At 41.5% G+C, this 24,623-nt stretch overlaps 1 protein-coding gene across 1 annotated transcript in view; it reads left to right on the top strand.

The window, feature by feature from the left end:
- galnt14 (UDP-N-acetyl-alpha-D-galactosamine:polypeptide N-acetylgalactosaminyltransferase 14 (GalNAc-T14)) overlaps positions 1-23,650 on the top strand; it is a 196,716-nt gene extending 173,066 nt beyond the window's left edge. The window contains exons 11-15 of the mRNA XM_050058286.1: positions 978-1,070; positions 2,207-2,290; positions 5,704-5,848; positions 16,000-16,119; positions 22,999-23,650. Coding sequence (XP_049914243.1) covers positions 978-1,070; positions 2,207-2,290; positions 5,704-5,848; positions 16,000-16,119; positions 22,999-23,157 — 601 coding nt within the window. The 3' untranslated portion in view covers positions 23,158-23,650. The remainder of the gene's footprint in view (positions 1-977; positions 1,071-2,206; positions 2,291-5,703; positions 5,849-15,999; positions 16,120-22,998) is intronic.
- The last annotated feature ends 973 nt before the right edge of the window (positions 23,651-24,623 follow it).

Below are 24,623 nucleotides of genomic sequence, written 5' to 3'. Positions count from 1 at the left end.
ACTTGTCAGGGGAGGAGGGTGGCTGGTTGATTCTTATTTCATTTATTTATTTTATTTTGATCCCCGCTATGTTAATCACTTATTGATGCTGTTTTTGAAGTATGAATAAGTCAGTAAGTAATTTATTCCATTGAAATATCATTGATGTATTGTAGAAAAGTGATTTATCTTTTTATAAATGACAAAAGGCACATCTGCCTAACTTTTGCTGTGGTATTGTTATACTACTCAGAACTGTGATACTTTCACTGGTATCGTACCGTGGGTCCCAATTTTGGTACCGTGACAAGTCTCTGATGACTAAACTTTGCGCTGGGGCGGGTGTCCCACATTGTCACTCACAAACCTACTCCTTGTCCCACATTTGGTTTATTGGGACCTAGTCACCCTAGAGGCGGGGTGGGGGGGGGCCCTCCAAGGTGCCTCTTGCCTGGGGCCCCCAGAGTGTCTTGAAACAGCCATGCAGGTACTACTGGGCAGTCATGACGCCAAGAAGAGGACATTATTGGAGCGGGACTTCTCCGTCGCCAGTAAGTCTTATCTTGCGCTGCAGAGCACTATGGCTGCCGTATTGCTAATGCTGGTTGAAATCTGTACTCACACAGCGTGCTGAATGATTTATTTTGCTCGCACAAAACTATTTTTAGTCGCAAACGCAAGTGTGGTGACGGACGGAGTAAAATATCGCCACACTGCCGACATTTTACTCCGTCCGTCACCGCACACTGTTTGATTGCATTATCAAAACATGGCGCTATTATTCGGCCTTGCTTTTCACTTATTCCACCGAATACTGAATGTGTGTTTTTTGCAATATTCGGCCGAATATATTCGGTTACCGAATATTCGGTGCATCCCTAATGTTGCCACCAGCATGAATGAGTTTCATTTCAAATATGACACGAGGTGGAAATACTGTAGCACGAAATTAGATTACAAGGTACCACGGTCTTAACTCTACATGTGTGTGGTTACAGGAACACACGTCGCACAGCTGAGGTGTGGATGGACGACTTTCGTCTCTTTTACTACTCTGCTCGGCCTGCAGCACGAGGGAAATCCTACGGAGAGTAAGAACACACACAATAGACACACACTTGATATTCAGACCGGTGACTGGCCTGATTCCAGACCTCTCTGCCCATCTTAATCAGGACTGGTGTTGTTCTTGTTAAAGGCTGACTGTCCAGTTGGAAAAAACACGTGCCAATCTGCGCTTTGTAGGTAATGTTGGTGGCGATGTTTTTGATTGATTGCCAAATTGCCATGTCTAGTGGTTTAAGGTGCATACCATTTAACTGCAACAGTCCCACTTTGTTTCTGGCTGGGTTCCTTTGTTGTCCTCCTTTATGTTCTTTGTTTGTTGTTTGTAATGAAAGAAACAGACTTTAATAAATTGCCTTTTTCATCTGAAACAAGGGTGGATTGGCACGGCTATACAGATTGTTGCAACTTGCTGAAGGTGACAGAAATATAAACTCCTAAAAGGAGTTAAGTGCTCCTAACAGCTTCTGCAGCTATACTCCATCACAATGATGCAAAAATCCTGTGACTCAAATAGGGCCATAAAGTAGCCCTGTATATTGATTTGCAACAGTGTTCACAATGGACTAATACAACCAGAGATACTAACAGGAGTAAATAGGGAGCCATAATTCAATCCCTGAACATTTACCCTAAAGTTAAAGAGTAACTTAAATGCCCCTGAAAATTATGTTTTTGCTGATGTCCAGTTTAAGTTTAACTGAAACATTGCTTTTATTTTGTTACTCTTTGAACAGAAAGTCTTAAGTCTAAAATAAATGATTTACCTCGGTTCAGTGTTTTGTCCCCAAATGGGAGGAAAGTCCCCACAATGTGATTTAATACAAGACTCATGCAAGCACAGCAGGAATAGACATTAAAGCCCACAGCAGTGCTTAAATGTCAGTGTTTATCTATCAGACACAGGTAAACATTGACATTTAAACACAGCTGTAAGGTTTTACCTGCCTTTTCACATCACACACTCCATTATTTGTCCTGGCTGTACGTTCGTTTTTCCCTATCTAAGACAATTTTCTTCTGTCTTTGGATACTTCTCCAGGTCTGAGTATTAGTGAAAAGGCTTCTGTCTATCTGATTGACTGTCTATCTGGCTGCTTTTCTCTTTATCTGACTGTCTGCGTTTGTGTGTTTGTGTGTGTATTTGTGTGTGTGTCACCAGCATCCGAGGCAGAGTGGAACTCCGCAAGAAGCTCAAGTGCAAATCCTTTAAGTGGTACTTGGACAACGTCTATCCAGAGCTAAAGTAAGAGAGTGTGAGTGTGTATGTGTATGTATGTGTGTGTGTGTCTGTGTCTGTGTCTGTCTCTGTGTCTGTGTGTGTTTGTGTGTGTCTTATCTGTCCAGGGAATGCTTCTGCTGAGCACGCAATTTCAAGACTGACACCAAATCTGGCTTTATTATTGTCTGGAGTGTTTTAAAGATAAGATCATTTTTATTACTTTTTTTGGTGTTTGTGTCTGTTTGTTTTCTAACTTTTAAAGGGGAATGCCACTGACTTTACACATCAGGTCAGTGTATTCATGATCGGGAGTACTACTCAGCCTGTGAAAACAGTTATATGTATGATGTCTTCTGGCTCTGGAAGAGCTATGTCATGTCTGCAAAACCAGCGTAATGAACTGGTGTTCAAAAGATGTGACACAGTCAAGTTTTGCAAAGTTTCTATAAGTCTATATTCTGTTTTTAATCTGTCTCTTGAGTTTTGGCTCTGTCCTCCAGTTTTATGCCCCCAACGTCCCCAGGGACCTCAAAAGAAAACTAGCTATAATAAATGATAGGCCATAGTCCTGCAAAGGTCTGCTTATCAAGACCTGCTCACAGACTGGTACTGAGATGTGCAGTACCACATCTGCCACCTGCACATATGACCAATTAGTCCTGCAACCAGATCTGCTGACACAAGATCCACAGCACAACCTGAAACAGCAATTCCTATAGCCTAATACCCATGAGCTGTTCAATATTTATTTATATATAATATTTATTCAATAATATTATATTTTTGTGAAATTGCAATTTATCACAGAATTTGGATGGTTTATCTCAATTATTCACATTTTTGTCATGTTTAAAATTCTGTTATTTCACATTTCATAACAGTTTTGAAGTTTATATTAACAAGGTAAAGAAATTCTTACTAGTGTGTCTTGATTGGGAATCAAATTAATGCAAGGTTTGATGCTTTTAAATAAAGTTGGGAACCAGTCAGAGTCACACCTGACAAATAATTATAAAACAGAAAATACCTCTGTCTAACCATAGGCCACAAAACAATAAAGCACACAGCAAATGGTGAAATACATCTCCGAAAACAGGCAAAGCACAAACAAATAGACCACAGCTCAGTTCAGTTCAAAAGGTGTATTCAATCAGCAAACAAACAAAGCAATCTTGGTGAAAAATCATCCCACAATCCAGTTTTTAACCACCAAAATAAAATACAACTCAGAAGTCCAGTCCACAAAGCAAATCAGGAACTCAAAACACAAAATAGATCTATATTCACAATTCAACAACAGGAAATGATTTACAAGATATACAGCTGGTTCTCACAGTACCGCTGACCAGTCAGTATATCAGTTAGTCGGTCCTGTTTGCATTATCGGACTTAACTCTTTCAAGACTGCAACTCCTAGAGAAACTCACTTTCCATGAGTGCACTAAACAACATGGACTTACATCGCGCTCTGATGCCGAGGGTAAAGCTGGAGTACTTAATTGACCAGCAGTAGCGGCCCTGCGACACACATAGCCTTTTCTCTGCAGGTACATTTTATTTTTGACTTGTCAACTGAACTGTCAAGTTTTTGAAGTGGAATGAGCCACTAAAAAAGCACAGTGGTTTTATTTCCCATCACTGCAGCCGCAGGAAGCAGAGAGCCGCTGCGGCTGCTTGATTAGGGTACAAAAAAAGCAGCACACGATAAATGCAATTTAAAAAACCCAACACATTATGATTTGACCTTCATCACGATTAACGTGTAAATGCTGACAGCCCTACTTGACAGCTTACTCTCATAATATTAAGCAGTGCATCTCCTCAGGTTACATGCCTGTTAGTAACGCACCTGATTGAAGTGGCTGTCATGTTCCAGCTAGTGCAGTCAGAGGGTTAAAACATTAAAACTTAAATTAAATTAAATTATTATTATTAGTATTAATAGTAGTAGTTGTAATTTATTTGGATATATTCTTTTTTTTTGTTTTTATACACGTTCTTTTTTTCACCCATAACTGAACCTATAAGTAAAATTAAGACAAAATACCACCCACGAATCAACCTGTTTTGCGGGTCATCCATTGGGTACTAAACCCTGAAATAGGACTCTGTCATAGGCAACAATACAAGTGGTGCAGAGGGGAACCAAGAGGTTTAATTTCAAACATGTGTTTAGCTTATTTTGCAGATTTCATGATGTGGTCAAAACGTATTTTGTCTGGCAAAATGTACTCACACTTTAAGGCGAAAAGCACACAGGAAGGGAAGAGTGTGGGAATGGTTGTAAATTTGACATTTTTTTTCAAACTCTGCACACCTGCGCAGTGCTTTGTGTTGTCCGCAAATGTAGCGCACAATGCATGCTATGTTTTGTTTGTCGAAATTGATCCACAGTGAGTGTTCACCAACATTTAACCACAAACACACACACTCAGTCCATGTTTATGTCTTTTTGAGCACCTTGTTGAGTGTCTTAAATCTCTCCCTCTGTCCTGATTGGCTGAGCTCCCAAGGGCCCTGGTTCTTTAGACTGACTTGCCCTGTCTGCACACACACACACACACACACACACACATACACACCGGACACTCTCTCACACATAAACACACAGTAACACTTAATAACATCACAAGCCTTGGTGCGATGACTCTTTTATACACAAACAGTACACACAATTACTGCCTACATGCACACAAACATGCTAATACAAATCTTAAGACACATAAGCACTCTCATTTAAACACTGTCTCTCATTTTCTTTCAAACACACTTCAATACACACACACTCACACACACTTAAATACCCATTTATCCACTGGAGGCTGGTGTTAATCCCCCAGAATGGAATTAACAGGCTTGCTCTCAGGGGAGGACAGACCTGACCCTTAAAACGCAGAATAACCTTTAACGGGTTATTAAAACAGAGAGAGATAGCAGATTGAATTAATGCTACAGGGCTTAAGCCCGAGTTTATAGCATGGCCGAGAATTTAACAAGAAAGACTGAGAAGTTTATCAAAGCGGAAGATTGGGAAGAAACTTTCCAAAGTAATGAGTTTAGAGAATCGTGGCCTTCAGCGGATTTGTTAAAGGTGCAGCGCATCATTCTTGAAAACGCTGATAAATCACTGTCAAATTAACTGTGATATCTTGATGTAGTTAATGAGACCATGGTGGAGATGATTGGGGTCCTCTGTCTCATTTCAGCGAGGCTGTTAGTGTATCTTAAAATTAAGACGATATATCCTCTAAATCCTGTTGCTTCCACTTTAGATGAATGTGGTTTTGGAGATTAAAGGGTCATTTCAAATCACATTTTCTCTCTTACCTCTAGTGGTGTCTATGCAGTTTTGGTTTTATTTAAGGTTTGCAATATCTGCCTCTCCAATACAATCAACATTTGGCTGTATGAATTCTATGTTGTCCTTCCCCAATCAGGGTCCCAGACGACTCTGACTCTCAGTCCGGGGTGATCAAACAGCGGCAGAACTGTCTGGAGTCTCGCAGGTTGGAGGGCCAGGAGCTGCCAGTCCTTACACTGGCTCCCTGCATAGGAAAGGAGGGGGTCCCTGCCCCCAACCAGGTGGGTCAACTCAGAGTTAGAAAGACAATTAAGTGTTGTAGCTCTCCTCACTACAAACCAGTGGGAGACAGATAAATCTGGGATATAGTGAAGACATATAGGGTGAAGACATCTAAAGACATGATAAAAAGAAATGTCCCTCATGTTATATATTATTAACTATTTTGGATATAGAAAATTCACTTTTGGAGGAAGCAAAGGTGGGTAGTTTTTGCAACAAGTACTTTTCATGTTTTGAAACTGTACTTCACTCTTTTTTTTTTTTTTTTTTAAAGATATTTTTAGGGCATTTTTTGCCTTTAATTGATAGGATAGTGAAGTGTGAAATGGGTAGAGAGAGAGAGGGAGAGACATGCAGCAAAGGGCCACAGGCTGGAGTCGAACCTGGGCCGCTGCGGCAATAGCCTTGTACATGGGGCGCCTGCTCTACCACTAAGCCACCGACGCCCCCTGTACTTTACTCTTTACTCAAGCATATTTTTAAACCTGTAAAATACTTTTTACTTCACTACATTTACTATTGATACCTTGTATCAACTAGTCTGCTCCAAAAGATGAGATCTGGGGAGGGGGGACACCTCGAATGCAGCTGTCAAGTTCCCAGCTACCTGAAACATCCGGCATGTTCATCCCAAGAACATTTCTGACTTCAGTGACTCCTAAATGTTATTTTTTGCTAACACAACATATTCAGTTAGAATTGCATGGAAGATTTGACACATAAGAGCTTCTACCTGCCTCTGCCTGTAATGAGAAGTAGGAAGTGTGAATGTGTAGTCGTGGGTTCCTGGAAAAAAACAACAACATATCTATTAAGATGGATGAGGCAATATTACTCACCTCAGCTCACCTCTCCTCTCTCCGTCTTTCTCTCTCTCTCTCATTGGTCATTAGCAGGTGTAAACAAGACTCCTGTAAGAGAGAGTCGTCAGACTATAACATAATATGGTTACAGCAGAGGGCGTGTGTGTTTGTGTGTGTGAGATGTGATACAGGTTCCCTCTTAGACAGCATGAAGTGATATTAATACTCCAGTATGGATGCAAAGAGACAGAAGATCAAATCAGCATTATGAATAGTCTGTATTAAAGAAAGATTAATTCAGGATCCTTTCTCTGAATATTGACTCATGGGTGAGGTTAAAATTAATGCTCAGGAGATGCTCAAATAACTACAACCACCTTGACTCCAGGCATGATTGAAAGCACACCCTGAGACTTGTGAAAAGTTTTTCCCCTTAAACAAAGACTATATTAATTAAGATCAAATAGAAAATAAGATGTAATAATCAAAGTTACATTCTCCAGCACTCCACAGAGGTCATAATGTTTACATACAGCAACACAACAAAAATGTGAATACATCTAATAGAAAATAAGAAGTCACTGGTGCAATGTATTTTTAGGATATAATTGATATTGTAGTTCTCAGTAAGTGTAAGATAATACTGCATGAAGATAAGTAACTAAGGATTTACTGTTAAAATATAATTTTTTCTAACTTGAAGTGGCTGTGATTTTGTGCCACAGGAAGATGTTCAAATATTAAAAACAATACAATTAAACTATTCATTTTGAAAGACTTCAAGAAAGTTTTTGCACCCATTTATATACCTGAAGTATTTATTATTAAGTTTGTGTTCCACAAACACAGTTCCACCGCAGGCTGGCGGGCCCCTCTGCGACAGGTAAACATCCTCCGGCTGGTCTAGTCTCCTCTTTGCTATAAAAGATAAATATTAGTAAATATATTTTCATTTATTTTATGAAAAGAAAGCTTTAATGAAAATTTATTGTTTTTTCAAAAAGACCAAAAAAAGTGGTTGGTGTGGAACGATAGTCCACTGTTGGTAATACAGGAATGTGTGTGTGTAAGGGTGTGTGTGTGTGTGTGTGTGTGTGTGTGTGTGTGCATCCTGCCTTCTCGCAGCCATAATTAATACCCGTAGGATTCTCATTATTCTGTGTTTAGAGCGAGTGTGGAGGCTGTGATCCGCTCTAACAAGCCGCCTCGCAGAGAGCGAACATGTCAGCAACTGAAATGCCTGAAGGCTGGAGAGGCTGGCCTCTGGCTGGGAGGTTGCGGGTTCAAATCCCTGAACTGACAGTGAGAACCACCGAGATGTGTGTGTGTGTGTGTGTGTGTGCGTGCGTGCGTGTGAGTATGTGAATGAGAAACTCTCCCTTATCAGCTTCTTTGGAAGCCCTGAAGGAAGGCTCTTAATCCCTGTTTGTTCATGTTCAGAAGTCTGGTTTGAACCGAGTGGCTCCCAGGTGGGAATGTTTTTCAACATAAAGAATTAAATTAATTTTTCTCTTCGGTTGGTTTTTGCCTTGAAAAGTGAGTTTTTCTCCCCTGGTGTTTGCAAATATCCTTAGCCAATCTAATTAAAAGAAGAAATCCACATTAAAAGATTTATTTATTTTTTTTACATCCTTAGTGTCTTACAGTTTTGGCCATCATTACTATCAAGGTATAATTATAATCATCAAGTTAATTGCTGATCACTGGCAACAAAACTGAGACACAGCCTGACAGGACAGCAACATGTGCTGTCAAATACATACTGTAAAATTACCTATTTTCATTTTTGGGCCTCTTGCAGCTGTGCTGATATCGACCATTCTATCCGTGAAGCAAAAGTGACTAGCATGTTGCAGGGGTTTTTGGGGTGTACAAAGTGTTTGACTTTTACACTTGAGGCAGATGTATGCATCACGTCTACTACCTACAGTCAGTGCTAGTTCTTTTAACCATTCCCACAGTCTTACATGAAGTTAGCCCAAGTAGTTTTAGTTGATTAAACTGAACCAAAACTTAACCATGGAGGCGACAGTTCAGAAAACGCGCCTGAGTCATTTTTGTATTCCTTAAATGAATCATTTTGAAATTAATTTACAGTGTTTTTGAGTGAACAGGACGTTTAGATGTGAAGACTAATCTGGACTTTTATATGTTCATACAGGTGGCAAACAAAATCCCAGTCCATTTAAGAGGAAAGTAGTTTTAGAGTCAAACTGGTAATTAACTGGGAAATGCGGCCATTATCTTTTTTGGTTATCAACTTTTTTTGTTGTTTTTTTGTCTTTCACCTTGTCAGTAAAGGAAACCCAGGCACAGATGTTTGGTTGACTGGCATTGTGCATCCCTGCTATTGACATCTCCATATATATTATAGCTAATAAAGATTGTAGTCATTCATTCTGGGAGAAAAAGTGCTACCATTTTTGTTGCTGCTGTCAGACCAACAAAAAGCTTCTAGTGAAATTGGAGACCTAAAGAGGAGGTATCCTTCAATAAGAGCAGCTTTGGAAAATATGGTACTTCAGTATCAAGTAGGTCAGATGAGGCCGTAGATAACATTTCTAGAAATGTACTACCCCTAGGCAATGCCAGTACATGTGCTTGTGTCGCCATTACGGCAGAGCTCCCATTTAAGAGAGGATATGAGCTTCATCATGGAGCCTCTCAGGAGAAAGATGCATCCTATACAGAAATTTGAAGTGTATCAGTTTGTTGTTGGGACTTCTTCCAGACTATTAACCAGCAAATGTTATCCACAGACGAGCCAAGATCACGACACCAGGTCTGATGAATAGCCAGAGGTTTGCAGACAGAAATAAAGCGTTAATGTATCTTAGATAATAAGCCTCTGGTTCCATCTCCTACGTCTAGCAAAGGATGAAGTGTGTGAGTGGTTAAAGCTACACTCCACAGGACCCCCTGAGCTCGCATTGCTTACCTGAACTAAAGGTTAAAGAAAAATGAGCTTCTCAGGGCATTATACACAGCACACAAATCCTAAACCATATTAATCTAAACCACTGAGTTGGAGGTGAAAGCTCAAGATAACAAGTTACAAGTTTTTAAAAGTAGTAAAAACAGCAAAATATACTTTATAGCTTCATAGAGACCATATTGATCCTATGGAGACATTTCTAGCAGCTACAATCAAGTCTAGAAGCAGAGCATTTATATGTGATCCAACACATTCACTGTAAACATAAAGATTTTGGTTTCAGTCCCTCAGAAACAAAGACAGAATTTCTTTAAAGCCGCCACATTGCTGCAGCATGTACATACAGGGAGAAATCAATAGCAGAGAAGCAGAGAGACCAATTTGTAAACCCATACCAGCAGAAAACAGACCAGAACGCTTGTAATGTCAGTCATCTAGGATTCAGATATATTCTACTGTTCCATTACAAGTTTCTACAAGTTTCACAAAATGTAAGAGCGTCAGCTGTGTATAGCAGAGATGAAGGAGTAGGAGAGTGACGGGCATGAAATGCGACCCACTGAGCCACAAAAACATCATTCTGAACACAATTTGGCCCAAATGTAATGAGTGCGAAAGCATGACGCTGTATCGTTTCTACTGCTGGCTGTGAACATGAATACGAGGCAGCTCAGTCAACTTTGTCCAAAAGAGAAGAAAAAATCGCTTACATTCACATCTCTGTAGACGGGGCTGCAGGTGTCAACATTATTTTCAGCACAAGTGCACTTTGTTTTAACCTTTATTCAGCCGGGGAACATTTCTGCTGAGCACACAGGCTTCGGTTCAGCACTGACCTGCTTCAACCACTGAGCATTGTTACCTACAAACCAACAACTCTGATTACACTAAGTGATCGGCGGAAAAAAAAGCCTAATTCCTCTTAAAGCTTTGTTCATATCGTGTTTTCACTTAACACTTTCACTGCCTCTCATCAGTCCGCTACATTTGGTCGTGTTTTTTAGTTTAGAAATACAATACTGCGGCTCGATGTGTCTGAATAAGATAACAAAAGGCTTCTTTTTTACCCCCTGGGATATTAAATGTTACAGCAGCACAAGAGGGGAGATAGGAAGTAGGAGCAGGATACAGATACATGGAAAAAATATACAAAAAGATTTTTAAAAAAATGAGATAAAAAGCCACTATGCAAAACCAACAGTGCAATTAAGTGTTTATCACGCACATAACAACATCTCTTTACATAAAGATGTAAGTTAATATGGTTATATTAACATACAGTTAATGATATATTTTGTAGAACATGTGTATACAATGCATATAATAGAAAGAAAATAGAAACAATATAATAATATATTGATTTGACTATATGAGATGTGAATATATTAAGATAATATTATATAGTATGCAGCAAGAAAGGTGCTTTTATGGTGTGGAGTGCACTAAAGATGATGAATAAAATTAATAATAACATAGACAAATTTAAAGTTTAAAAAGGAACCAAACAAAGACATTCACGTTAGCAAATATTTTAACGTAACAAACTGATTATGTTCCCTAAAATGTGTTCACATGACAGCCTCAGTAGCGAGGTTGCTCCCCAGGAGGCTCCAGCAGAGAAGATATATTGAGCTACAGCACTAATTAACCTCTAATGTCATTCTCTTTGCTGCAGTTCAATAAATCAATCATACGGTGAAATAAACCCTGCAGCGACGAGTTATTCAGGATAAAACTCCATAAATCATAGAGCTGCTTTAAAAGGTCCTCCCACTGTCACTGTCACTGTCCCTTCACCAACCAACCCTCACACTCCATTACTTCATATGAGCAGCCTTATAGTAGTGTAATTATGGTCATAACTTGTAAAGATGCACTGATATGTCCCTCGAAATGCAGGATGAAACACCAGGAATGTAATAATTGTTGATTATCTCCTCATAAGAGATCACTCATCATTATACACTGAAATGAGTTGATTAAATTAACAGTTGCTATTTTGATAATGGATTAGTCTATTAAGTTGTTTATCAAGTGAACAAGCCAAACAGTTTGCTGGTGACGCCCAGTGGTGAAGGAGGTATTCAGATTCTTTACTCAATTCATTCATTATCCATGTCCGCTTGTTCTAATCAGGGTTGCAGGGGTGCTGGAGCCTTTTCCAGCTGACACTGGGCAAGAGACGAGGTACACCCTGGATAGGTCGCCAGACTTTAACAGGGCTGACACATACTCACACTCACGCACACTCATTGTATTTCCTTCTTTACCAATCTGCGCCTTGTTTATCGTCCACAGAACGAGGTTGCACACTGACATTTTCAGAACAAATATAACAGGCTGCAGTGAGAGTCTCTCTCCATGGGATATTTAAAGATAGTAGGTTTGAGCATTTAGTCCCTCTAAGGCAAGCTCAGGGGTTTAGTGTTGCCGTAGCCCACAGGAATGACGCACCGTATGTATAACTATCCACGGTATGAACAGTGGTTACACAAGCTTTAAAACCAGCCATAACTCAGCCCTGAGCAGAGTGACCGTCTGCTGTTGACCAGTCAATGGACTGCAGTGTTCACAGCTCCACCTTTTAGTACCAGATCTGTGTGCTAGGTACCCCAACAGAGGGGGGACCAAAAATGGGGACGGTACGGAACAGTTCCATTGGTACCATCTATAACTTTTTACAGTGGAAATGCAAAAAAGCATACTGAACTGTACCGTACCGTGCTGCTTGGTGAAAACGAGGCTATAGACAAACAACCATACATGCTCATATTCAGACCTACGGGCAATTTAGAGTCACTAATTAATGTAACCTGCATGTCTTTGGACTGTGGGAGGAAGCTGGAGACCTCGGAGAAAACCCACGCTGACACAAGGAGAATGTGCAATTTCCTCTGAAGTGAGGGACCTGAAATTAGTGCTTACATGAGTAAATGTACTTTGTCACATTCCACTACTTGTGACAACTTCTTAAATATGACATTGCTGCTTTTATGTGTTTCACGTTATCACGTATTTCATATGTTTGGCTCCCAGTCAGACAAAATAACAACAAACAAAGAATAATCATTAGTCATCATGAGCAATATTAATCATGAATAATGTAATAATACTGACTATTGAAGTCTAACCTCGTAACAGTTACATGGCAATAATGAAAACACTTAACGGGCCATTATTAAAACATCACTTAAGATATGTGGCACCCCTTTATGAAGAAACACCAGTGTGTGTGTGCATGTGTGTGTTCTAGATGTGTCAAGATGTGGTTCACTTTGGTTTGACCTTTATACTGTCTGTCCCCTGAGGGTGTGGAAAGCCCTTAAAACACACAGACACACAAACACTGGACAGGTTGAATTTACCATCTTGCTAGCTACTATAATAACCCTGACCTAGTTACATGTTGTGTGTATGTTTGTGCGTGCATGCGTGTGCTTATGTGTGTGTCTTTGTTTCTCCTCCCAGCCCTTATTTTCTTTCCCAACACGTTTTTCTCCTACATGATTATTAATACATCAGGCCTCTGTTCCTTTAAACCTTGACCTCCTTAGTATGTGTTGCCTGTAACTGTGTGCGTGTGTGTGTGTGTGTGTGTGTGTGTGTGTGTACATGCGCATGAAAGAGAGACAGAGAGAGATGTCAGACTGTCAGGGTGGTTATGAATACACATCAGTGCTGCTGCTACCACGACACTGTGCCTGTGTGTTTGAACATTTGAGGTTGCATCTCTTCACGTATTGTATGTTCTACACTGTCATAGGCTAAGATATTATAGCATACTGTAACTTTACGCTAGAAAAATTTTATTTTCCCTTTTTCTTTTTAAATGTGTTAGGTTTTAAAATAAGCTTTACAATGGACCATGGATAGTGAGCTCTTTTTTCAAGTTTAAATCTGTTTTCCTTATTTCCTCTTCTCAATATTGCTCTTTCCACTCTCTTTCCCTCTCAGTTTTGTTAGCCCCAACTACGTCTCTAGTGCCCCCATGTTACTCTGACAAAGTTGTCAGATTGCCACACTGTTCACACAACCTGCTGTCTAATAATCAGGAGGCTTGAAATCATTGTGGTTTTCAAACTACATGACTGACTGGTGACAGGGGGCCACACACCACAAGATTGTTCCTCAGGAGGAATCCCTGATTGGTGTGTCAAGTGATGCGAGGGTCTAACCACAGCCCAGGGTTGGGGGGTTGCTTACAAGAAAATATCAAAGTCAAAAAAGTGACAAAGCAGTGTAAGTCATTAGGTTAATAACTTACTGGGAACATACAGAAACATTGCATACAATAGTCCACCTTCCACCTTTTCTTCTCATGTCTCTTTCACTCTTTCTCTCTCTCAACACAAACACACACACACACACACACACACACAAACCTTGGAAAGTGCCGCTTGCCTCCATCTGTGTCTTACGCTCTAATTGGCTGTAGTTCGTTGACAAGATCCCTGACTGCTAGGGGCGTTGTAGTTGGGGAAAAAGTGGGACTGATTACAATGGGAGGGAAGCCCATGAAAAGCAGCCCTTCTGTGCGGAGTTTGCATGTTCTTGTGGGTTTTCTCCAGGTACTCCAGCTTCCTCCCACAGTCCAAAGACATGCAGGTTAATTGGTGACTCTAAATTGTCCGTAGGTGTGAATGTAAGTGTGAATGGTTGTCTGTCTCTATATGTCAGCCCTATGATAGTCTGGTGACCTGTCCAGGGTGTGCTCTGCCTCTTACCCAATGTCAGCTGGGATAGGCTCCAGCCCTCCACGACCCTCAAGAGGATGAGCGGTTATGAAAATGGATGGATACTTAACATAATTTATTTCAAATTGGCTGAATAAACTGCTTGAGAGATTCGTCTCTAAACACAGCTAAAGCCGAGTGAGTGACGGCTGAATGAATGGGTAATTCTCATTTAAAACAAACCTCACGGACTGCATTTTTTCATCTGCGTAATATTGCGAAAATTAGGCCTATCCTGACCCGAAAAGATGCAGAAAAATTGGTCCATGCTTTTGTTACCTCAAGGCTGGATTACTGTAACTCGCTATTATCAGGTAGCTCTAGTAAGTCCTTAAAAACTCTCCAGCTAATTCAGAATGCAGCAGCACGTGTACTAACAGGAACTAAGAAACGAGATCATATTTCTCCTGTTTTAGCTTCTCTGCACTGGCTCCCTGTAAAATCCAGAATTGAATTTAAAATCCTACTGTTAACTTATAAAGCTCTAAATGGTCAAGCTCCGTCATATCTTAGAGAGCTCATAGTGCCGTATTATCCCACCAGAACTCTGCGCTCTGAGAATGCAGGGTTACTCATGGTCCCTAAAGTCTCCGTCCTGGAAGAGGGATCCCTCCTCAGTTGCTCTTCCTGAGGTTTCTACTGTTTTTTTTCCCCGTTAAAGGTTTTTTTTGGGGGGGAGTTTTTCCTTATCTGCTCCAAAGGACAGAAGGATGTCATATGCTGTAAAGCCCTGTGAGGCAAATTGTGATTTGTGATATTGGGCTTTATAAATGAAATTGAATTGAATTGAATTGAATTATGCTGCTGGAGCACCAACGTACACTGGGTTTCAAAAAGGGAGGGAAAGAAAGAAAGAAAAAGAAAAGGTAAAGAAGACACACTGACATGGATCAAGAGAGGAAGAGCAGGGTGCCACAGAGGTGGCTTATGCATTGGACCCATAATTCGGTGCCACACCCCTGCTGACTGGTCCAAATATTTAGCACACTAGATATCTTGGAAGCGCCTGTGATGCACCGGTGAGCCTCTTGTTTTGCATCTTTGAACAGGTCACACACAGCACTCGAGCACCTCTGATATGAGGAGTCACGTAGTGTGAAGTACAGCATAGAGCCCTGCTACCCAGTAGGGGAAGATTTTTTTTTCCATTTTGTTTCAACATGTCAGTGTCTCTTACAAAAAGTCAAGCCCATAAAAACATGGTTTCCCAAGTTTGGTGTGGAGGAACTTCACTGGTGTGCACAGAGCCCTGACCTCGACCCCATCCAGCACCGTCTGGGATGAACTATAAAGCCGACAGTGAGCCAGACCTTATCACTCAACATCAGTGTTGGACTTCACTGATGCTTTTGTGTCTGATTGTCAGGAAATCCCTGCAGTAGGCTCATCATGTGGTGGAAAGGCTGCAACCAGAGGAGAAGAGGCTGTTATAGGAGCGGATTAGTGGTCTAAACGTATAGGAACAAGAAATGGGAATACACCAGTAGAGTACCTATAAAGTGAATTGCAATTTAACTAAATGTGTCCTTACTACATTTCTTGCTTACTTTCATGACCGCTCATCAGAAACAAAGCCAACAAAGCACTTGGAAATGTCAGTTTTCAAAAGCTGACAAACAACATTTGAATCACTGAACTGATATAAAATCATAACTCTCTTTGTCTCTCTCTGTCTCCAGGAGTGGGTGTACACTCACGGGCAGCAGATCCGACAGCAGCAGCACTGTCTGTCTCTGTCCACCACCTTCCCTGCCTCCCAGGTCCTGCTGATGCCCTGCAACATGGCTGACGGCAAGCAGGTCTGCACACCCACCCACACACACACATACACTTAGACAGACACCCATTTATTGTGGTGTGTAGCTGCAGGCGAGTCACTACCGTATATCATATGGCTGATAAATTAATCTAAATGTTAATTCATCTTAAGCTAAATTTGTCTAAAGATGATCGTTACACTCAAACACACACACACACACACACACACACACATTCACGCTGCAGGGGCAGATGCTTGACACTTTTTTGGACAGCCAGCTTGAAATACTTTTTACACACACAGACACACACACACACACACTTGTCATTACCTGACCACTGGGCACCTTGACGGTGTCCCAGAAGCCCCTGCAGCAGAGAACAACCTGACAACCAATAAATCACCTGAGAGAGAGAGCGAGGAGGAGAGAAGGAGAGGAGGACAGGCACAGGTGGAAAGGTGAAGCAAGACAGACAAAGGAGGAGAGGAGAGGAAGGGAGGAAGGGAGGGAGGAGAGAAGGAGAGACGGGAGAGCAGAAGGGGGAGGGGAGTCAAGGGAAAGAGAGAGGTAGCTGAAGATTAGCTCATTACACCTCACCAACTGTTCAGTCTGGGAGGAAATATGTGCTGAAGTGTGTGTGTGTGTGTGTGTGTGTGTGTGTGTGTATTAATGTGTTTATTCCAATCTGTATTCTTGCATTGTAAAACAAATCTACTGGACATGAACAGACGTGAAAAGAGTGTGTACTAGTGTGTGTGTGTGTGTGTGTGTGTGTGTGTGTGTGTTTGTCATCACTGTTATTATGAATTATTTGATCTATGAGTCATCGGTGACGGGTGAGAAAGATGAAGTAGCCTGAAAGAAAAGACATGGTTAGATGGCATATAAATACAAAGGAGTAGGGGCAGAGAAACAAAAACAGAGATAAAGAAGTAAAGAGGGAGAGAAAAGGCAAGCAGAGTGATAAGATGAAAGGGTAGAAGAAATAAGACAAGGAAATGAAAAGCAGGATGGAAAGAATGACATGGTGAAGAGGAAAGCAGGAGCTGAGATAAAGATAAGATAAAGATAAAGGAGGTGATAATAAGAGAAAAGGGAAGTCACATCCTAAACAAACTGGCCAGTAATGCGTCATATAACGCACAACAGCAGCACACAGCGAATACACAGCAGCACGTCAACAGGACCTCAAAGCAAAATAAGCAGCATAATACATCAAACACAGCGACTCTGGACTCTGGATTCAGGAGCCTTTTGTGTATTACTCCAGCCAGTTCTCCCTGCTCTGGCTTTACAGTAGTGAGTCTGTGGCTTCAACAGGTCTGGATATTTTTATACCTCGAGAATAGGTTCCCCCATGGCAGCAACAACAACACAGAAGACGATGTGCTATCACCACACAAGACAAGAAGTCAAGGTGCGGTAGACATGCCAGTTGAGAGAAGGGAGTAGGAGGAAAAATATGTCGACCGGCGTCAGAGCTGAAAATTAGGACCATGGTGTCTTTCTCTCTGAGCAGGTGTCTGACAGACAGAACGAAATGAGGAAAGGAAGGAAGAGGTAGGGAAGAAAAGAAAGTGGGTTGGGAAGGGGTAAATAATGAGGGGAAGGAAGGGAGGAAAAACGAAGGTAGGAGTTGAGGAGGGAAGAAAAAACAAGGCTAAAAAAACAAGGCTAGAGGGAGAGTGAGAGGGGGAGAAAACAAAGGAAGGAAGTGAAGGAAAGGAGCAGAAAGAGAAATGTGAGAGATGTACTACACAACACACACACACACATACTGATATACAATATATATATATATATATATATATATATATATATATATATATGTATGTATACAGACAGACAGACACTCACTGGCCACTTTACTAGGTACACCTTGCTAGTACTGGGTAAGACCCCCTTTTGCCTTCAGAGCTGTCTTGATTCTTCATGGCATAGATTGAACAAGGTGCTGGAAACATTCCTTAGAGATTTTGGTCCATATTGACATGATAGCATCACACATTGCTGCAGATTTGTCAGCTGCACATCCATGATGCCAATCTCCCGTTCCACCACATCCCAAATGTGCTCTATTGGATTGAGATCTGGTGACAGTGGAGGCCATTGGAGTACAGTGAACTCTTTGTCATGTTCAAGAAACCAGTTTGAGATGATTTGAGCTTTGTGCCATGGTGCGTTATCCTGCTGGAAGTAGCCATCAGAAGATGGGTACACTGTGGTCATAAAGGGATGGACACGGTCAGCAACAATACTCAGGTAGGCTGTGGTGTTTAAACCATGCTCAGTTTGTACTAAGGGGCCCAAAGTGTGCCAAGAAAATATCCCCCACACCATTACACCACCACCAGCAGCCTGAAACCTTGATATAAGGCAGGATGGATCCATGCTTTCATGTTGTTTACACCAAACTCTGACCCTACCATCTGAACGTCGCAGCAGAAATCCAGACTCATCAGACCAGGCAACATTTTTCCAATCTTCTATTGTCCAGTTTTGGTGAGCCTGTGTGAACTGTAGCCTCAGTTTCCTGTTCTTAGCGGACAGGAGTGGCACCTGGTGTGGTCTTCTGCTGCTGTAGCCCATCTGCTTCAAGGTTCGACGTGTTGTTGGTTCAGAGATGGTCTTCTGCAGACCTTGGTTGTAACAGGTGGTTATTTGAGTTACTGTTGCCTTTCTATCACCTTGAACCAGTCTGGCCATTCTCCTCTGACCTCTGGCACCAACAAGGCATTTCCACCCAGAGAACTGCTGCTCACTGGATGTTTTCTCTTATTCAGACCATCGTCTTAAAATGAAAGTGAAAATCCCAGTAGATCAGCAGTTTCTGAAATACTCAGTCCAGCCCATCTGGCACCAACAACCATGCCACGTTCAAAGTCACTTAAATCACCTTTCTTCCCCATTCTGATGCTTGGTTTGAACTTCAGCAGGTCGTCTTCACCATGTCTACATGGCGAAATACATTGAGTTGCTGCCACATGTTTGGCCGATTAGCTATTTCTCTTAACAAGCAGTTGTACAGGTGTACCTAGTAAAGTGACTGGTAAAGATACCAGGGTATTACCAGGCATAGCACAGAGAACACAAATATACATATACATTTATATACACGCACACCAGAGCCTGTGTGTGTGTGCTATGTTTGTTCTTAAGCTAAGCCACTGAAGCACATCACTGTCATGTAACTGAAACTAGTGAACCTTTGTACCAACACAAACACACACACACACAGAGTGCTGTAACATGTCCCAGTTGAGAGAGAGAGTGTGTGTGTGTGTGTGTGTGTGTGTGTGTGTGTGTGTGTGTGTGTCAGGAGGCAGGAGGCAGGAAGTAGAGCGATGATAGCTAATTAGAGTGAAGATCCACTGGCGAAACACAGCCCAGAGCTGACTGGTAGATATACTGACACACACTGCTGAGAGAAACAGAGAGAAAGAGGGGAAAAATGCAGAGTGAGGTTAAATTAAGGCTAGAGAGAGATGGGGAGGGAGATTGGACAAGAGACACTGGGAAAGACAAAAAGGGACAGAAAGTGGAGGAGACAGTAGAACTAAACAGACCACAACAGACACAGTGAGCGCGGGAATAGAGGAAAAGAAGTAAAGTCATAGTGAAAAAACTTTTAACGTGACTGTGGCTCAAAGTTTACTTTGAGATGTGTATGTACGTTGCATCACATCTTCACATTACAGCGTCCAACCATGATTCTTTTCTCAAACCTAACTGGTAGGGGCGCTAGTTATTTGCAAGATATCATGAAGCTAATTCATTAGATATACGCACTGTTGTATGAAGACACATTGCTTAGTCATGTAGAAAGACTCCTGCCAGTATCCACTCATTAAAATTTAAAAGTAGCACAACGTGTGTGTAACTTCCTGTTACACGCACTTACTGTCAAACACTTTCTCTGTCAAATGCAGTGAAGGCTACATTTCCCGAGTTGCCTGTTTTTGTGCTCTGTTACCTCTGTCTGTGTGTGTGCAGTCTATAATTACAGAGCTTGAGCTGGATCAGGAACAGCTATCTCTATCATGTTGTTGCCTCTTGTCTTCACCTCTCGGGGTTACCTGCTGTACAGGAATGATTTCTCCGACACAATGATGCAGTGCTGTAGACCTTGTAACTCGCCAGTCAGTTTTGTGTGAGCCACATCACCAAGCTGAGCAAACATGATTTTCTGAGCCCGGGAAGACATACATGGCATTCATGTGTTTCGAGATGGCTTAAATTCCTGATGTGACTTGGCCAAGAGACACGTCAGAAATGTTGAACCCTGTCCAATCAATTCATGTGGTCTTTCTCGACTTTCATGACGTGCAAACACGATTGAGATAGCAGGGGCTAGAGACAGACTTCTGGGAATGTCAACAACCATGGCATCACAGAGCATGTTGGTAGCAAACATTGGGACATGCTGGTATCTCTATCATATCCTCCAGAGATTTGCCATAGAATTCAAGGCATGTTGAGCAGTGCATTCTAGTTACTGAAGATCAGGGTAATTTATAGATGGGCCACTTAACAACAATACAACGTCTTGATTGTGTAACTTTCACTTGTACTGCTGTTTCCTGCACCAAATGGAGTGTAGTCAACTTCTTTTATGCAAAACAACAATGAGTCAAATCCCTAACTCATGGAATTCCCCTGAAGTAGGAAAGCCAAGTAGTCATGAAATTTTAATACCCGCAAAAGCTCCAAAGGAGGGGATTTCAGGTCTATCTGTGTTCACCCTGTGATGACCTGATCGCAGTGCATCCTGGGATCCCGTCTCCTCCGCTGTCACCCTGGAGAGGAACAAAGGGACTGAGAAGCTTTAATGTATGTACAGAACGGTATATAAAAGAGGGATAGTGATGTGTGGAGAAGGACAGATGCAAAGTGTTACTCTCACAGGCCGACGTCAGCATTGCTGCAGCACTCAGTAATGAGGTGAATACTAATTGATTTACTTTTAATTATCCCTCCGTCTTTTTTTTTTTTTTCCAATTAAAAAGCTCCGCGGCCCGTCGCTACACTGTGATGAGCGTGTCATCTTGACAACGCTGCAATGGACCAACAATGCGACTCTACAGAACAAAGCCAGTGTGTGTGTGTGCGCGCATGTGCATGTGTATGCATGTTGTTACAAGGCCTTACAAGATCAAGATACATGACACCGAAACGCTTCAGAGGCCCAGCAAACACAACATGGCCGCTTTCTGCCAATATACACACTAATGCAAAATTTTTTTAACACACATTAATCCGTGTGCACGCTCAGATTACAGACACAAAGAAACACTTACAGATATCATATGCTCGCACCCAGATTGTCTCTTTTCTCTTTTATTTCCCTCACTTTCTCTTGTTCTCTTCTCTCATCTGTCAATCTCTGCTCTCTCTCTCTCTGTCTCTGATGACTGGGTTTCACACCCACAGCTGGATGAAAGCCTCTTTTCATGTCTGATCATATCTGCCGCTTTGTTTTCCAGCTAAAGAATCCAGCTATGAATAATGCACACGCATGCAAACACAAAGACACACACTCACACACACACACACACACACACACACACACACACACACACACACACACACACACACACACACACACACAACCAACCAAACACACACTCTCTACAAACTCTGTGTTTGGTCAGAGAACCACTGGATCAAAGCAAAAAGTCAGGAGAGGCCTCCATCTAGTGGTGTTTGATAGGAATCACCAGTTAGTTGGTCACTAGTATTCATGACCACATTAAAGGAGAAGTTTGATAACAAATGTTGATGTTGATGATAAATATAATCAATGGAGCCAATAAATTCCTCTGTACAAGCTGAGTTTTCCCTCTTGCACAGCCATTATTACAGTGCCTACATGCACCAGGATGCTTTGCACCTGACCTCCTGACATTCAACCCTCAAATACTCCCCAAACTTGCCCAAAGTAAAGGCATCTGACATAAGCTACATACACATACACTGTTTGACTAGAATACTAGAAAAAACAACATAAATGGAATAACAACAGTTTTATCAACAACAAACATGTCTCATTCAGGGTGTCTGCCCTAGCACGTTTTTCTTTTACACGTTCCTTGATAAACCTCTTTTTTTATAATTCTGTACACATGCGGTTTAGGCCAAGTCCTGTGTAATTAACCCCACTAATTACTCTGATTACTGTGTGCAGTGTTTCTGCACTGCTGCAGTCTTTTTCCTTGTAGTTTCTGTTGGTGAGGTTTGATCTCATCTGTGGTGGTTGTGACTGTTAATGCTGCACTATATCCACCTCTTTCTCTGTGTATTCTGTGTATGACATACTTTGCACTCCATTGCAGAGATTCAAAGACACAAATACTTGAGCAAAACAACATATATCTTTCGCACAGCTCTCCAAAACAAACATGGTTCTTACATGAATCATTTCAGATGTTTGTGTCTGAGTCGGACTGAAAGTAAACACAGAAAGAAGCCGCCTGAGACGGCCATTATGACTAACTGAGTGTGACATCAAATCTCACTACGGATTGTGACAGATTCATGTTTCATTGCATTCCGCACATTTGTCAGACAGCACTGTACCTGCCCTGCAGAGCATGACTGAAGACCTCTTCAGAGATGGTCTCGGCTGACTGCAGGTTGCAGCGTCAATAAGATCCTCCAAGCAGCACCTTAATAAAAACTTTAATTACGGCTTTTGCATACTGCAGCGTTGCCTCCTGCTATGACAATTTTGGGATCAATGGCAAGCATAGATCTAAATAAGGGCAAATTGTTGGTTTGATCTCTGCTAAACTAAACTCTTTACATTTTGCTAAATGTCTTCTAATTAATGTTTTATTGTAAGTTCACATACAAAGAGAGAACATGTGATGGCATGAAGCAGTTTATTGACAGTATTATTTGCTCTTTTTGTGCCTCCAGCGATGGCAGAAGTCGGGGACTCACCTGGAGCACCTCGTCTCTCGGTTCTGTCTGGACTCTGAGATGGCTTTGGATGGGATGGACTCCTCTCGAATGCTGGTCATCAGCCCCTGTGAACTGAGTGCGTACACACAGAGATGGGAAGTCCCCTTCTCCTGACCCCTGGCCCCCTAACCTTTCAACTCCCACAAACCTACCCCGTCACCCGTTCACAGCCTCAAAGACCTGCGCAGAGACAGCTGCTCTGACAGAGTGAAGATGCATGAGCACGTCGTGTCAAAGTGCTGCAGCTGAATGGAACGTTTTTTAAGACTTTTTGACGCCTCTTCACTGTTGATCGTGAGAAAAAAAGTGCGGATCTGTGGGATCTAAAATACTGATTTACTAAGGATCCGTGCTGGATCAGAACATCACTGAAAGGAAGAGACACATCAGAAATGTCTGGTTTATTTTATCTTAAAGTGTGTATGTTAGAGGCTGATGAGAAGTTTGGGGAAGAGTCAAACCAAGTGCACCTTAAAACCCTGACCTGTCACAGACTCCAGTTGGACAGAAAAAATATCAGAGAATGTGTCTTGTAATCTTTTGCATTGAAAGTGTCTGTTTTTGAGGATGTTTAAGAATCTGGGAATTAAAACCAAGCACAACTCAAGTTCTTAGTTTACTTGGTCAAATAACCGTCACTGTCTTTGCTGCAGTAGAAGCATCTAGATCAGATTGTCGGATGAGAAAGTCATTCTTCTTGGGACCTGATCAGGAACTCACCTGTGACTGAAAGCACAGAACAGAATCTGTGATGTCTCTTCTTGTTCTTAATGACTTGTGGTGACACTAGCACCTTAGTACAGTGACCATATGACTTGATGAACAGCACACCGTTCCAGTTCACTCACGTCTTTCAACCCAGCTGACCAAAAAAGAAAAAAAAACTTTTGCAATTTTATTCATCAGATTTCATGATATATTCACACCAAACACAAAGCGAATTTTCACATCGTGTTACTCATGCGAACATGGCTGCTGGAGTGTTTCACAACTCGCAAATATTCTACCTGAGCAGCTGTGCTAGCTAACTGAGGAGGGCAGCTAACGGCTAACTTGGTTTGGAGTAAAGTACAACTGATAGCTGGAATCAAATGACGTTAAACATGGTAAAAATGAAGGCTCCGTGCTCTGAACCGGCATGAACCAAGATTGCTCATTATTATGTCTCATAATGTCCCAGCAGCACATTCCCGTTTCAAGCCTTCTGTTGTGTATCTTTCACAGTAAAAGACCAACTTAAATTACTTAGAGCATTTTGCTCAGAAGCAACTCAACATAAAAACGTACAATCACTCAGTCCTCTGCTTTTTCGATCTTTCTCTGTACAGTGCTGACGTTGAGTCAAAGAGCTCTGGTTGCCCACAGATGGTGACAGTAATTTTTTCTTTGTATTTTTTCAGTTACATCTGTACTCTGATAGGCTTCCGTGAATCACACAAATTTCCTGTGTTCAAATATTGAAAGTTAAAAACTTTTCAACCCGCGCAGATACACGAATATACTCGAATTTCATGTCTTTGCATCATTTGTGTGGTGTCATTGCCACCGCCCGGCACAAGTTTGTGTCTATTTGTGTCTTT

This window comes from Epinephelus moara, chromosome 12 (assembly GCF_006386435.1).
Source record: "Epinephelus moara isolate mb chromosome 12, YSFRI_EMoa_1.0, whole genome shotgun sequence".
NCBI lineage: Eukaryota > Metazoa > Chordata > Actinopteri > Perciformes > Serranidae > Epinephelus > Epinephelus moara.
The sequence above is the reverse complement of the archived record's forward strand: the minus strand, read 5'-3'. Positions and strand labels throughout refer to the sequence as shown.